Raw genomic sequence first — 13,321 nt, forward strand, 5'->3', positions numbered from 1 at the left:
AGCGCCAGGGAGGGAGATGAGTGCAATTAACTCCCAAACTGAGACATTTCTTAAGTGTAAAAAGAGCAAAGAAGGCCCCCAAGTATTTACATGTTTTATTTATTTCAAAGATGGAAACATAGCTAAACTAGAACAATATAAAAACATTTCATTCTGGTTAAAATGCTTGTTTAAAAAAAATTAAAATATACAGGGAAGATTAACTACAATCAGAAGTAGAATCTATGTAGCAGTCTTTTTCTTCTCTTTTTATTAGTGAAATTTCACTAAGTGAACTGAGGAGTGAGCTTCAGTAAATACCAGAACCCCCTTGGTTGGAAGGGGGATGCTCTAGTCGTTACCATGAGCTCTGGCCCCAGCCAACTTAGCAAGGAAACAACCTCTCCTGTAACTGTTTTTCCTTCTGTGCCTGCACAGACATCCCTAGGGAGAGGTCAGGGATGCAGCTTCCAGCCACCCTGTGCTTTCTGCTCGCAGCCCTGCAGCGCATCCAGACCCTTCCCAGGCAGAGCACATGCTCCTGGTCCTCCCCGGTGCGACCAGCGCGACCGGCTTCGTCCATGGGCTCTGCTCGGAGAGGGGCTGGATGTCACGTCCTGGAATAGCAGCATTCCCTGTCCCGGAACAGCAGCAGCCCCAGCTCGGGCACCCGCGCTACCGCCCGCCGCACGGGAGGGCCGGCCGCGCGGCCGCCTGCATGGCGCGCTTGGTGACGGTGCTGCACCTCTGCAGGATCTCGTGCGCCGAGGGCCGCGCGGGCACCTTGGGGACGTCGGACTCGGCGAGGGAGCCGCTCGAGCCGGCCGCGCACGGTTCCACGAATCCCGAGTCGTTCCTGTCCCGCCGGGTGAGGCGCGGGGACTTGCTGGCGCGTGCGGCCGGGGCAGAGCTCCGGGCCTGCTCCACCTCGGGCAGAGACCTGGACAGGTCGGCCTTCCAGCCCGGGCGGCCCGGCGCGCTCCGTGCCGAGCTGTCGTTCTCCAGGTGGGAAGCGGAGCTGGCCCTGGGCAGGGATTTCGACCTGCTCTGCACAGAAGTCCCTCCTTGGCTCTGGTCGCGGGGAGGACGAGCCTGCTCCTCGCTCCCCTCTGCCCCTGTGACAAGGGCCCGTGGAGCGCCCAGGGAGGAGGAGGAGGAGGATGACGATGAGGAGAAGGAGGAGGAGGAGGAGAGGTTGGGGGTGGAGGCGTTGAGGCTGCAGCTCACGATGCTCTGCAGCCTGCAGTGGGGGTTCCTGTAGGGCTGCAGGCACATGGAGGGGATGTAGCCGGTCCGGCCGTTGTACCTGAGAGGAGGAAGGAAAGCGGCGCTGAGCCGGGCTCCTCTCCCACCCTCTGCTCCAGGGCAGGGAGACGGGGACAAGGATCCCCCCTGCTGCAGGAAGAGGGACAGAGTGTCGCAGGTAACTGCACCCGGCGCGGGGAGGAACGAGCAGGAGCTTTGGGACAGCCACTTACCGGCTCAGCCACCAGCCGTCCTGGGACTTCCTCACCACCTCCACGATGACGCCGTTGTGCAGCGAGAGCTCGTCCGCCTCCTGGGACTCGTAGGCTCGCGCAGCGAAGTACAGGCAGCCTGGGGAGGAAGGGGGAGACGTTTCTGCCTCGTGGAGAGGAAGGCTAAACCTGGCAAAATGGGGAGGAAACTAGAGCAGAGGGATGAGAGCGGCCGGGCACAGCCTGAGGTGCAGGGAGATGCGTGGAGACACGAGCGTGGCGAGTGGACGGGCCTCGTGCTGGCCCTTGTGGCCATGGCTCCGTCCCCAGTACCGAGGCGGGGAGCAGAGCATCTCCCAAAGGACCCAGTTAAGACAGGAGAAACCCAGGGCTTAATAGTTACATAAATCACTATTAAAAGATGCCCCATCCCTGAGAAAAATCAGATCAGCAGCCGCAAGGTGCAGGAGAGCTGCCCCGTAGCACTGTCCCGGGGAGCGAGTTCTCTGCTCTGCCACCCGCAGCTGGTGGCAGAGGTGGCTGAAACGCTCACAGCTCTAGAAAGGCAGAGGCTTCAGCCAGCGGGCAAAGCGTTGGGGTCTGTGTGTGTGTTTGGAGAACTGCTTAAAAATGAAAAGGGAGTGAAGGAGCAGGGGGTAGGTCTGAACCCGGAGCAGCAAGGGAAGGTTTGACCAGGCTCACCCTCCTCGTGGGCGCTCGGGGCGCTCTGGCTGTCCCCGTGGAGGTCGAGCTCCTGCAGGTACGGGGCAGGGAACCAGGCGATCTGCTTGTCCGCGTTTTCCACCAGCCACCACCCTGCGGCAAAGGGAACTCTGTAAGAACCTGGGAGAGGCAACGAGTATCCCGGGAGCCGTGGCCATGAACCCCGTGCGGGGGCTGCCCCACAGCACAAGTTCTGCAGAGCGGGCGAGCAGCTGGCACGGGCCAGGACAGAGCCCCACCAAGCCCTGTGTTTTCCACCACGCAAGGACATGGGGGACAGCAAAATGGGGGCAGCTTTCAGCTCGGGCTGGAATAAAGCCCCAAGTATCAGCTCAGGCTTCTGCCTCTGGTGACTTGGAAGGCCCCAGCACTTGTTCCTTCTTCCTGCATGAAGCCAGCTACGTGCATCACAAGCACAAACACACACCCAAGCTAGTGCTGCTACACGTTATGCTATAAATACAGTATTTGCTGAGCTATGAATCAACCTAGAAATCCTACAGCATCTGTCCTTGACACTGAAACCCAGCAATTCCAGTCAAACGTACCAGTCATGTCCTTGATGAGCACCTCAACAATTTCCTTCTTGGCCACTTTGAAGGTCTTGTTTTTTGTGTCTTTGGTTTCAAAGGCTTCGATGCACCTGTAGCTCTGAGATGCCTGCGGGTGCGTGATGGAGGGGACGTGCTGCTGCTGCCGCTCTTTTTTCCTTTCCCCTCCAATTTCTGACGGCATGATCACAACACTGGAAAATCAAGTTTAACATCGATTTACTGAAAAGCCACACGGGTTGGTTAGTTATTCTGGAGAATCCCTAATTACTTCAGTGCTAAAAAAGAGCAAATACTCCCAAAAGGAAAAAAAAAATTTTGAAAAGAGACAGAGCCAGCCTGCTCTTCCCCACCTCTCCTGTATAACTGATGTTTCTTTTCTACCCACCTATGGAACGGACACGTTGCAGAATAGCAATATACAAGCAAGAAATCCACGTGTGCCCACCTGTTTTCAGGAAAGGAAGGATCTAGGTCTTGGGTTTGTGCCTTGAAAAACTGAATGAGGCTTTCGCTCTGGGAGATCTTAGCATCCATTCGCAGCAGCTCCTGGGAGTACGCTTCCAGCAGTTTCAACCTCTCCAAGGACTTGTTCAACTTCCCGCTCTTTCTCTGCTTCACGTTTGCATCTTCAAAATGAGAGAGGCAAAGTGGGTGCGAGAGAAGGGACGGGGACACGTTCAGAGCGGGACCATCTGCCTGCATGCGGCAATGAACCCCGCAGAGCCCGAACCACGGAGCCAAGGCAGCCCCTGCCCCTGTTTGTGCCCTCTGAGCATTTTCAGCAGCTCCTGATACAACTTGTGAATATCTGCAGTTTATTCTTGTTCACAAGTTCCAAGGTGACTTGGTGACCAAGGCCGGTACCACCCGTCGGGACAACCCGAGTGGCTTTATCCCGTTGGCTGCTCTTTGATGCCCACGGAGGATTCGGCCTCCTCACCTTTAAACTTGGGAATGGTCCGGTCCGATCTCCTGAGGGAGCCGCTCTCAATGGGGAATTTTCTCTTCAGCTCCTTCTGAAAGTGAGACAGGGAATAATGGGGATTTGAAGCCCATTCACACGGCCGAGATCTTTCCCTCCCTCTCTAGAACATGCACATCATTTTCAGAGAGTTCTTCACTTACATGGAATCTCTTAAATTCCTCAAATGTCCGGTAGATCAGAACGTTGTTTCGATCTGACCAGGAGATAAACATCATGTAGTTCTGAAAAAAAAAAAAACAAATAAAATAAATAAAATAGGAAAGAAATCTATTTTTAATCACCCTGGTCAATATCAGATGCTTTCAAGCGACGAGCATTTGGCTTCGCTCTGGTTTCAGGCTGTCACATTTAAACGAAAATTTTAAACTAGATTTAATCAAAATATTTCTTCAGTCCTAGGCCTGCAGATGAGCAATCATTGCTGAAACAAGAAGAAATTTAAGAAATCGTCCACAGAAAGACAGCAGAATCCCCGACAATCATTTTCTTATGGTATTGGCCATTGAAAAACAACTCTAAAAGGCCTCTTGTCCTAGCTAATAATCCCCAATTCCAACACTGCAATGGAAATGAGGAATGTATCCCTCTAAGAGTAACTGAAGAGGCCCTGTATTTTCCCAATTTGTTAATAATAGTTAAGGGGAAAGAAGAGAGAAAACAGGTTAAGGCACCTTCTGCTTTTGGCACTGCATCACGCCCACGGCCTTCACCTCCACGGGGTACCGGCTGCCGCTCATCTTCCCGGCGCTCCGCTCGGGATGCGAGTCCTGCGGAGCAGCAGCTCCCAGCGGCTAAATAGCGGGAGCAGGAGGAAAGCCGAGGGCGTTCCCGGCAGCCGGGGAGAAATCGCCTCCCCGTTTCCTCCTCCGCCCAGCAATGCACGGGGAGAAATTCCACAATTTGGCAAAGCCTCCCGTGCCGTTTGCTCTGCTGCTTTCGGCACCGGCAGCGGAGGCCAGGGGGGAGCTCGGGGGGTTGGGAAGGGGCAGGTGCCCTTTTGTTATCTGCTGCTCCGGGGAAAATTCCCAGCGGGACCTTCCCTATCCGCGTGGCTGAGGAGAGCCCGGAGCACTCGGCCCGCAGGGCTGGATGCAGGACATGGGGATGAAGCGGCTCCTCCAGCAGGGCCTTTCCCAGAGCCGCTGCTGCCAGTTTGTAGTGACACCCAGACCCGAGTAACTGGGGCTCCCCATCCTGCATCCGCCTGGGTTTGACACGGGACGGCAGAAGCTTTTCCGTGGGAGACGGGAATGGAGAGCGGGATCTGCCGGAGCGGGGAGCAGCTGCAGGCCGAGGGAGGCGGCAGCCGGGGCCGCTCCGATCATCCCGCAGCCCCTTGGGCACCGCGGCCGTCGCGAACGGCCCGGCCGGGCGCTGTGCGCAGGTTGGAGCCGGATCTGCCTCGCTGAGGCCAAACGGGCTCCGGAATGCCGGTCCTGCCCCTGGAATGGCCACCTTCCCCATGCCGGGTGCTGCCTGCGGGCACCCGCGTGTGCTCAGACCTCCTCCATGTTCCCTCCTCCTCCTCTTCCCAAGGGGGACGAAATGCAACCGGCACCATTGCCAGGACCCAAAGGGAAAACTCCAGCCCTTCCCTTTCACCCTCTCATCACACGCAGCTTCTTTAACCCCTTGGCAGCAGCTGTGGGGGACTATTCCCCTATGGAGAGAAAAGGAAGGGAAACAAAAACCCCGGAATTGCTGCGGGAAGCCAAGCGGCTGGCTAGAAAATGCTCGTGGGGGCTTGGCGGCCCCTCAGCCGAGCAGGGAGCTTCTCCAGCTCCTGCTGCCGCTTCTCCAGCTCCTGCTGCCGCTTCTTCAGCTCCTGCTGCCGCTTCTCCAGCTCCTGCTGCCGCTTCTCCAGCTCCTGCTGCTGCTTCTCCAGCTCCTGCTGCTGCTTCTCCAGCCTCCCTGGAGGAAGTTGCCTGGGAGCAGCTCAGGCTCCTGCCAAGCGAGCGGGAAAACCCCTCGGCTTCCTCCCTGCCCCGGGGCGAATCCTCCACCGGGGCCCGTCCTCAGGGGCTGCCCTGGGGCCTCCGGAGCGAGGCCGGGCTGCCCGGAGCGAGCGGGAGCCACCGCCCGGCAAAGCCCACGGAGCAAACGCAACGCGACGCCCTTGCAGGGGGAGGAAGGCTGCAAATAACCGCTCGGAACGGCAGACGTCAAAATTAAAATATTTGGGAAAATAAAATATTTGGGAAAATATTTGGGAAAAGCCGAAGTCTCTGGATGTGTACGAGGCCGCTGAAGTTCAGCCAGGACTTGGTACCACATCCATGAGAACTGCCAACGCCACTAAAAATGAAGACGGGAGAAGTAGCCATTGACCACTGTTTCTGACAACTGCTAGTTCCATAAGCCCTGCTGCATTTCCCATTTCTTGGTGAATTCAGGCAGAAATGCCCACTATAATGCGGAAGAAGAACATGGAGGAAAAACAAGCAAATGTTACAACAGAAAAGTACAACTGCACCAAAACAGGCAAATGTTACAACAGGAAAGTGCAACTGCACAGAGATTAGTGTCATCTGAGGCTCAAGATCCGAGTCAGACGACTTGGAGAGTAAATGTCCTGGGCAGAGACTGGCTGGAGCCTGGGATCCCAGACCAAACATTACTAAGGGCAAAACCCCTAGGAATTCAACAGTCAGTTGTTAAGAAAGCCCGTGGTTTTGGTACGATCACTTGGAGCGCGGTTATCAGCCTGGCAAGCCCATTGCACCATCATCACCGGCATCGTGTGGTCAAGTTTGCCGGGAAAGGAAGAAACGAGAAACTCCTCGTTTAAGGGATTCACCTGGTGAGTCGCATCACGTTAATCCAAAGTGACCAAATCCGAGGAGCTGAGGGAAGGGCCGGGCCAGGTGGCCTTGGACCAACACAGACAACACCAGTGCTCCTCAATGACGTGGCTCGGTGACGCCAAAGCCGTCACATCCATGTCGCTTCTGCTGGGAAAGGCTGGGAGAAGAGGCCGCCAATTCCGCGTATTTGCCGAGCGCATCCGCACACACGTGCACAGGCCCCTGTGTCCCGCACGCACAAGCAGCTTTACTGATAGAAAATCCAGTTATTTTGTTTCCTCTTTACTTCCGCATCATCCCACCATAAACGGGTACATCCCTATGGGTAATAATTAACCTAAGGTTAGGAAAGGTCTGCCCGAAAGAAGTAAAATCCCAGGAAGTACTGCTGGGTGCCGTTATTTTATCAGTAGGACATATTTACACAGTTGTCAATGCCAGCGTTTGCTTTTTCCCTTTAGGTATTTTAAAGGAAATAAAAGAGATTGCAGCTTGATAAGTGATGTATAGGGGCTGATTGTCCAACAAGATAAAGAACAGAAATACAAGCTTTCCTGCATAGTAATTCCTGCCATTACCAGTTTGCAACCATTCCAGGAAACCCACACGTTCCTCTGCCTTCCCCTGGCTCGGGAGGAACTGCTGCCAGCACAAAACAACCACTTTAGGTACCTTGACTGTTCTTTTAATCTCAGAAAGGGGCCAAGGCCACAAACAAGGTCATGGCTGCATGGAGGAGAAAGAGTAAAATTGGAGTATCTGCCCCTGGGAAGCCACAGTCCAAAAAGACGGGAGGTGACGGTCAGGGGGGAAGAGCATCCCGTGGCGCATCCAGCCTTTGGGTCTGGCTTCTGTGGGTCGGGCATTCCTCATTCCTGGATAGCACAGGAGCGATTGCCACGGGTCAGCCTTTCTCTTGTGAACCCACCAAAAGGATAAGAGCCAAAGCCCCCAAACTGCCCAGGAGATGCCCCGGGAGCAGCCTTGGTCCTCCCGCGGGTCCCCCCTGCAGCTCCGGCTGCCCCCGGCGCGCAGGATCAAACCCGTCCTTGGCTGCTCTTGAAGGTCACCCGCGATGACACCAGACCTATCAGCAACTTTAATGAAAAGGCCAGCTGCTAAAAGCTCGTCTTAAGACTACAAAGGGGTTTTAGACTCTCATTAAATGGATAAACAGGCCCCGATTTGGGGGGAAAAAAAATCAGTCACTGCAGATTGATATACAAAAATATCCTTCACCTTATAAACGCGCTGAGCAGTTGAGCCTTCACGCAGGCTGGATGAGAGATTTTGCGGTAGCTAATCCAGAAGAATGTGTTTGATTTCCTCCTAATTCAGCAGCTGCTGCCTGAAACGAGGCATTTTTCAGCCACCAGCTGAACCGTCCTCAGCAGAGCCCTGGGCACGAGGAGCCGCCGCCGCGTCCCGCGCGGCCGCAGCGCCGCGGGGAAGGGCTGCAGCCACCCGTGCTGCGGCGCGCGCCTGCTGCAGCGAGGTGCTGCATTAGCTGCTCACAGGTTTTCCCCATGAGAAAGAGTTAGGGCTCGAGCGTGAGCACTTCTGATAACAGGTAGTGTGTGTGTAATAGTGGGGATGTGCTTTACTATACCTGAAAGCAGAGTTTCCCTTCGGATCCCAGTGAATTTTTGCAGCTTATAATAGTTTCCTCCTGCTAAAAATACACGCGGACTGAGTTTGTCTATTCTCCACCAGCATTTAAAGAGCTTAACTTAGCAAATATCATTTTCTGGAAGAAAGAGTAAGTAATTTTGCTGCTACATGAGCTGTGTGAGATGCAGTCCCAGCCAGCGAGGAGTCCTGAGCAGGGCTCAGAAAGGTCTCGTGCAGCTCCTGAGGGCCTCGGTCGATCATTCCATCATGAGTCCCATTTATTGTCCCTGTCACTGGAGAGGGGGGCAAGGACATGGGGGGGGCTCACCCCCTTCCAGGTTGCTCATAGCATGTCCTTGGATGGACAGGTTGTATAAAATCAGAGCTGCATCCCTCAAAAACAACCTCAATCCAACCCACCCTCCCCTGGGGAAAGGGTAGGGGAAAGCAAACACGGAGGCGAGTCGCTCCGTCCCTGTCAAGGGATTCATCCCGTTGAACTCAGGCCTCGGCGGTGCAGGTGCCTCTGTCCCAGTCACCCCGGGCTTCCTAGAGCAGCAATCGAAACCTCACGGGAGGCGACCGAATCGGCGTGTGATTCGTGTGTCCAAAGTGCCCCCTCCTTCCCAGCCTGTGAGCACGGAGCACCGCGCGGCTCCTGGCCTCCTCCAAACGCAACGTGGGGAACATCTCCCTGTCCCCTGCTTTGAGGCTCCGGATGGGGACGTTGCAGGGAAAGCCCCGCACAGGAGGGTCCAGGAGATGCCACCCTCCTCTTCCCCAGGGATGCGGCCACCAAACCCTGTGGAGCAGTAGCCCGGGACAGGCGCTCTGCAGCCAGCGGCTGTAAAACACCCGCCCGGGCCCTGTTTACCCAGCACCTGATGCAACAATTTTATAATTCCTTTATAAAAGCTGCATGTTTTTCTAGGGTTATGCAAAGGACAAGGGCATGATTCAAGAATGAGATTTCCAAGAAGGTGACGATGTAACTTAACCCATTGCAGGAGAGTTTCCTGCTTTTTTTTTATTTGGTGTAAGAAACGATGAGGTGTTTGACAGCTGCTCGCTGTGGTGAGAGGCCAGCGCCTGCTGTGGACGTGCTAGGACTGCGCCAGGAGACGGGAGGACACGAAGGATTTCATGGCTACGTTTCTGGAGCGTTCATGCTGCTGATCCTGCTTGTCCCACGAAGGCAGATGAGGCTGGAGGAGGAAATCCCAGGAACACGACCTGTACGGCCAACAGCTTCCAAAAGAGAGACCAACAGGCATGTAGGAATTCGGTACCACTTGCCTGAATTCTCGCTAGCAGATGGTAAAATCACAGACAAGAGCTTGTTTTCTTCACAGCAAGTCACAGCAATGTGCGTGTTCTTCTTCTTTCCTCATTCCCCGCTCCCATTGATAAGCAGCATATGCAAAGTGCCTTATCTCTCTGCCAGGGTACTCACCAGAATTGGGTAACTCAAGAGTTCACCTTTCCCTCGGAGGGAGGACAAAGCCCTTGTGTGCCCGTGTCCCTCCAAGAAAGCACCCGAGGGGACAACACATCACTCCGAAGCTTGGGAGAGAGGGGAGCAATGCGAGAGGAGCAGTGTTTAATTCACTAATGTTTAATTCACTGATGTTTAATTCTTACAGGTTGAAGGCGTTTTTGTGGTACCACCAGTTCACGTTTAATGCTATCCACTTGCCTTGTCTTGTTACAAGGAAACTGAGTCACTTCAAACGCAGAGCTGCATAAGGAGGAGGACGCAGACATAAACCTCGAGGCATACCATATGTACATGGTAGCTATACCTTATGTACATGGTAGCTATACCTTATGTACATAGTAGATATACCTTATGTACATGGTAGATATACCTTTTGTGTACGGTAGATACACCTTTTGTATGTGGTAGATATACCTGTTGTATGTGGTACAAGTTATTTTAAGCATACAGCTCTTATGACAGACTGGTCATTAGTTTCAGCTTTTCTATTTTTTTTTTTTTTTTTTTTTTTTAGTTTTTTCACACCACAAACCATCCCAGAATCATCCAGCAGGGACCCCGGTCTCCTTACGGCCAAACCTCGAGAAATGGGAGCAGATTTCTGAGGATTTTGTATTTTATTCTTCTTCAAGAAGAAAGAGGAGCCCAAATGGGGCTGTGCTCGTGCTCAGAATGCCTTAACTAACGTCACGGGTGCTCCAAGGGACACCGGGATGCAGGAGACAGCGAACGGAGCAGGCACTTCAGGACTGGGGACTGCCTGCACTCAGTGGCATAACTGGATTTGTTTTTCCCTCCGCCTGCCTTTTAGGGGTACAGAACTCTTCCCAAATTCCCGTTTTAACCACCAGGAACATCCACACACCGGAACGGCACCAACCTGCGGCCGTCTCACGGCCCAGGCAGCTCGGAGCAGGTTAAGACACTTTGGGGCAGGTTTGGAGCTGGTGCCCCAAGGAGCAGCTCTCGGTCACTGCTGCTGAGCTCCAGCAGCCGCAGGCGCTTCCTCACATCAGGAAACTCACAGCTCGGGAAATTTCACAAGCGACGCATTTCTTCTGTGCAAGCAAACATCTCCAGTACAACACGGTCAACAGAAATGTTTCTGCAATGACTCATTTACCTGGAAATGCACTTTTCTTTTTAATGCTATTTCCTAGTTGTCTTAATCTCACAAGCACCTGTATGAGTAACTCCTTGGAGCGGCAAACTCGTTCTCTGAAAGTGACTGGACTCCGGGCTAACATCCTTGAGCACAGGTAGGACGTAGTTTCCTGTAAACACTTCTGTATCACCCTGGAGAAGGAAACAGTTATGTTCAACTAGGAGTACCTATATATAGCACCATTGCTGCCACCCAAAAGAAAAAAACCTCAAGGGATATAAGGTAAAATTTCCCTTAGGAGTATGAACAGCTTAATGGAAAGTCAATGGTGTTTATGTTCCCAAATGAAGTAGAAGACTTAGATATACATATAGAATTCCTTGTTCTGTGCTCAGAATCAAACCCCACTGCACTAAGCAAGCAGAGGGCAGGCCGGCTGCCAGCCAAGGTGCCCGGCCCTGTGGGCTCTCGCAGCCGTCGGGTAGCGGGAAGAGCCTGGTCCTTCTCCAGGGTAGTCGAGCTGGGTATTCAGAGCCTTTCTGTGGTGTGATGGTGCCCGCGGGTGCATCCTGCTGCTTGCAAAAACGTATTGCACACATTGCCCCTTGCACAGCGCTCTGCAGCAAGGGGCTCTGCTGCAGCCTGGGTGCTGGGGATGTCCTGGGCACCGCTGCAGCCTCCCCTGCTCCCTGGGCTTTGCCTTCCAGCACTGAGGTCGGACATGGCACCGCAGGGGCTCGGATTCCCGGGAAAAGGGCTGTGCGAAGCCTCCGGGGGCTCCTGGAGCCCGGCAGCCCCCCAAGATCTGCCATGTCCCTGTGCTGCTCCCTGCACGCTCGGGATGCAGCGGGAACACCCCGAGCATCCATCATCTCCCCTTGCCCACCCGCTCCTCCTTCCCTTCCCGTACGCCGGGATCAGCTGCCGGTTCACAAGCTCTTGCGTGGCAAACGCGGGAGATAAGGGCAGAACATCAAACAGCGGCTCCAACACGCCCTGCTTCATTTTCTCGAGCCCAGGGTTCACTAATGCTTCCTGGTAATTACCGTCATTACGGCCGCCCGGAGCCTGCTCCAAGCACGGATTAAGAGCTATTGGAAGAGGCCTCTGTTCAGCAGGAGCTTTTGGGTGTAATTAGAGCAAAAGGGAGGCCTTGTTCGTGGTGCCCGATTGCAGCCCGCGGGGCCGGCGCCGGGACGGGGCGGCCCTTTGGTCTGGCCGCAAGGAAACAGCCTTTTGCAGGAGTTTTTTTTCCCCCCCTTTTAAATGCGTATTTGGAAACAGCATTTGTCGCATTCCCGGCTACTACATCAAAGTCTTGGGGGCGGGTGGATGTGGCAACGCGGCTGGTCCCGGCAGCCCCAGGGCCCGCGTTCCCAACAGCAGCAGGAAAAGCGCCCGCATTCCCAGGCTGCTCTCCCTGCTCCGGGCGCCCCAGGGCAGGCCCAGCAGGTCGGGCAGCAGCGGGGCGGCCCCGGGGATGGACGCGGAGGGAGCGGGAGCCGCCGCGGGAGCATCCCGGCGGAGCGGCGCTCCGGTGCCACGCGGGGACGCCCGGATCAACACCCGGATCAACACCCGGATCAACACCCGCTGCGGCGGCTCCTCCAGTGCCAAACCGGGAGCTGCTGGTGCCAGAGGTGGAGGGAGAGGAGCGGAGACGACAGCTGAGCACAGCAGGGAAAACGGGACAAAATCCTCCTTAACAGCCACCATATCGTCTTGTTTTTGTATTAACATTCATGATTAAGCACTAGCAGCAATATCATTACTCCTTTGTGCATCTACACCCTACATTACCGCATGGCTTTACACTGACTAGTTATTTTCCCTTGTGTGTTATTGCAGCAATACTCCTATCTCGATTCAGCAGAACCAGGGGTGGGTTTTCCTCCCGATAGCACCGCGATGTCACCAAGCAGAGCTGGCTACGGCGGCAGAGAGATGAAATCAGGAGCATCTCCCCATGGAGGACTGCTCTGTTCCTAAGGCTGCCCAGAAAAAGGGCAGGGGGAGAAACCCTGGGCACAAACCCCTGCTCAGGTAGCAGCTGCTTTCCAATGTATTTCTTAACTTTAAGCAAGTGTCAAACCCACGTATACATTTAGCTAAATAAATAAATGAAATCACTAACAAGGAAGCGAGCAGGCTGTGTTAACAGCCAATCGGGGTGACTGTTCTAATGTAAAAACATCTCTGCAAATATTTAATTACTTGAATGATGAACAATAAAGTATCGTAAGAAATTCCCCTGCTCGTTCTCCTAGATACCAGGGAACCTTTTCTCCAGAATGAAGTTTAGAACGATGTCATCAACAGCACTGAAATCTTTATTGGTGTGCAAGGACAACAAATACGAGGAATGTCCCTTTCCCCACCAGATCTTTCCTTTATGTCTCCAATTTATATAGTTGCCTGTAAATTTAGACAAATCTCTCTGTTTCCTGTCATTTACTCACGCCTCCTCTCCTCCCTCACAAAGATCAGCAAAGAAATTTTGCATGTATAAAAATGGAGCACTAAATACTCGGTCCAAAGACAGAGATCTAGATCATCTGTTCTGTGCTACACAGACTAGAAAACCTGGCAGCCATTCCCATGGAAC

General features: G+C 54.0%; 1 protein-coding gene across 1 annotated transcript; it reads right to left on the reverse strand.

Moving 5' to 3' along the window:
- Positions 1–654: 654 nt before the first annotated feature.
- Positions 655–4,435, reverse strand: NOXO1 (NADPH oxidase organizer 1). Its single transcript, XM_010215263.2, has 8 exons — positions 4,370–4,435; positions 3,839–3,919; positions 3,654–3,729; positions 3,159–3,339; positions 2,708–2,904; positions 2,139–2,252; positions 1,458–1,575; positions 655–1,285 (listed from the first exon to the last, which is right to left on the reverse strand). The coding sequence occupies exons 1-8, from the start codon at positions 4,433–4,435 to the stop codon at positions 655–657; spliced, it is 1,464 nt and encodes a 487-aa protein (XP_010213565.2).
- Between the last annotated feature and the right edge of the window lie 8,886 nt (positions 4,436–13,321).

The sequence above is a fragment of the Tinamus guttatus genome, unplaced genomic scaffold, assembly GCF_059628265.1.
Source record: "Tinamus guttatus ecotype Peru unplaced genomic scaffold, ASM5962826v1 Tinamus_guttatus_pri_ptg000291l, whole genome shotgun sequence".
NCBI classification, from domain to species: domain Eukaryota; kingdom Metazoa; phylum Chordata; class Aves; order Tinamiformes; family Tinamidae; genus Tinamus; species Tinamus guttatus.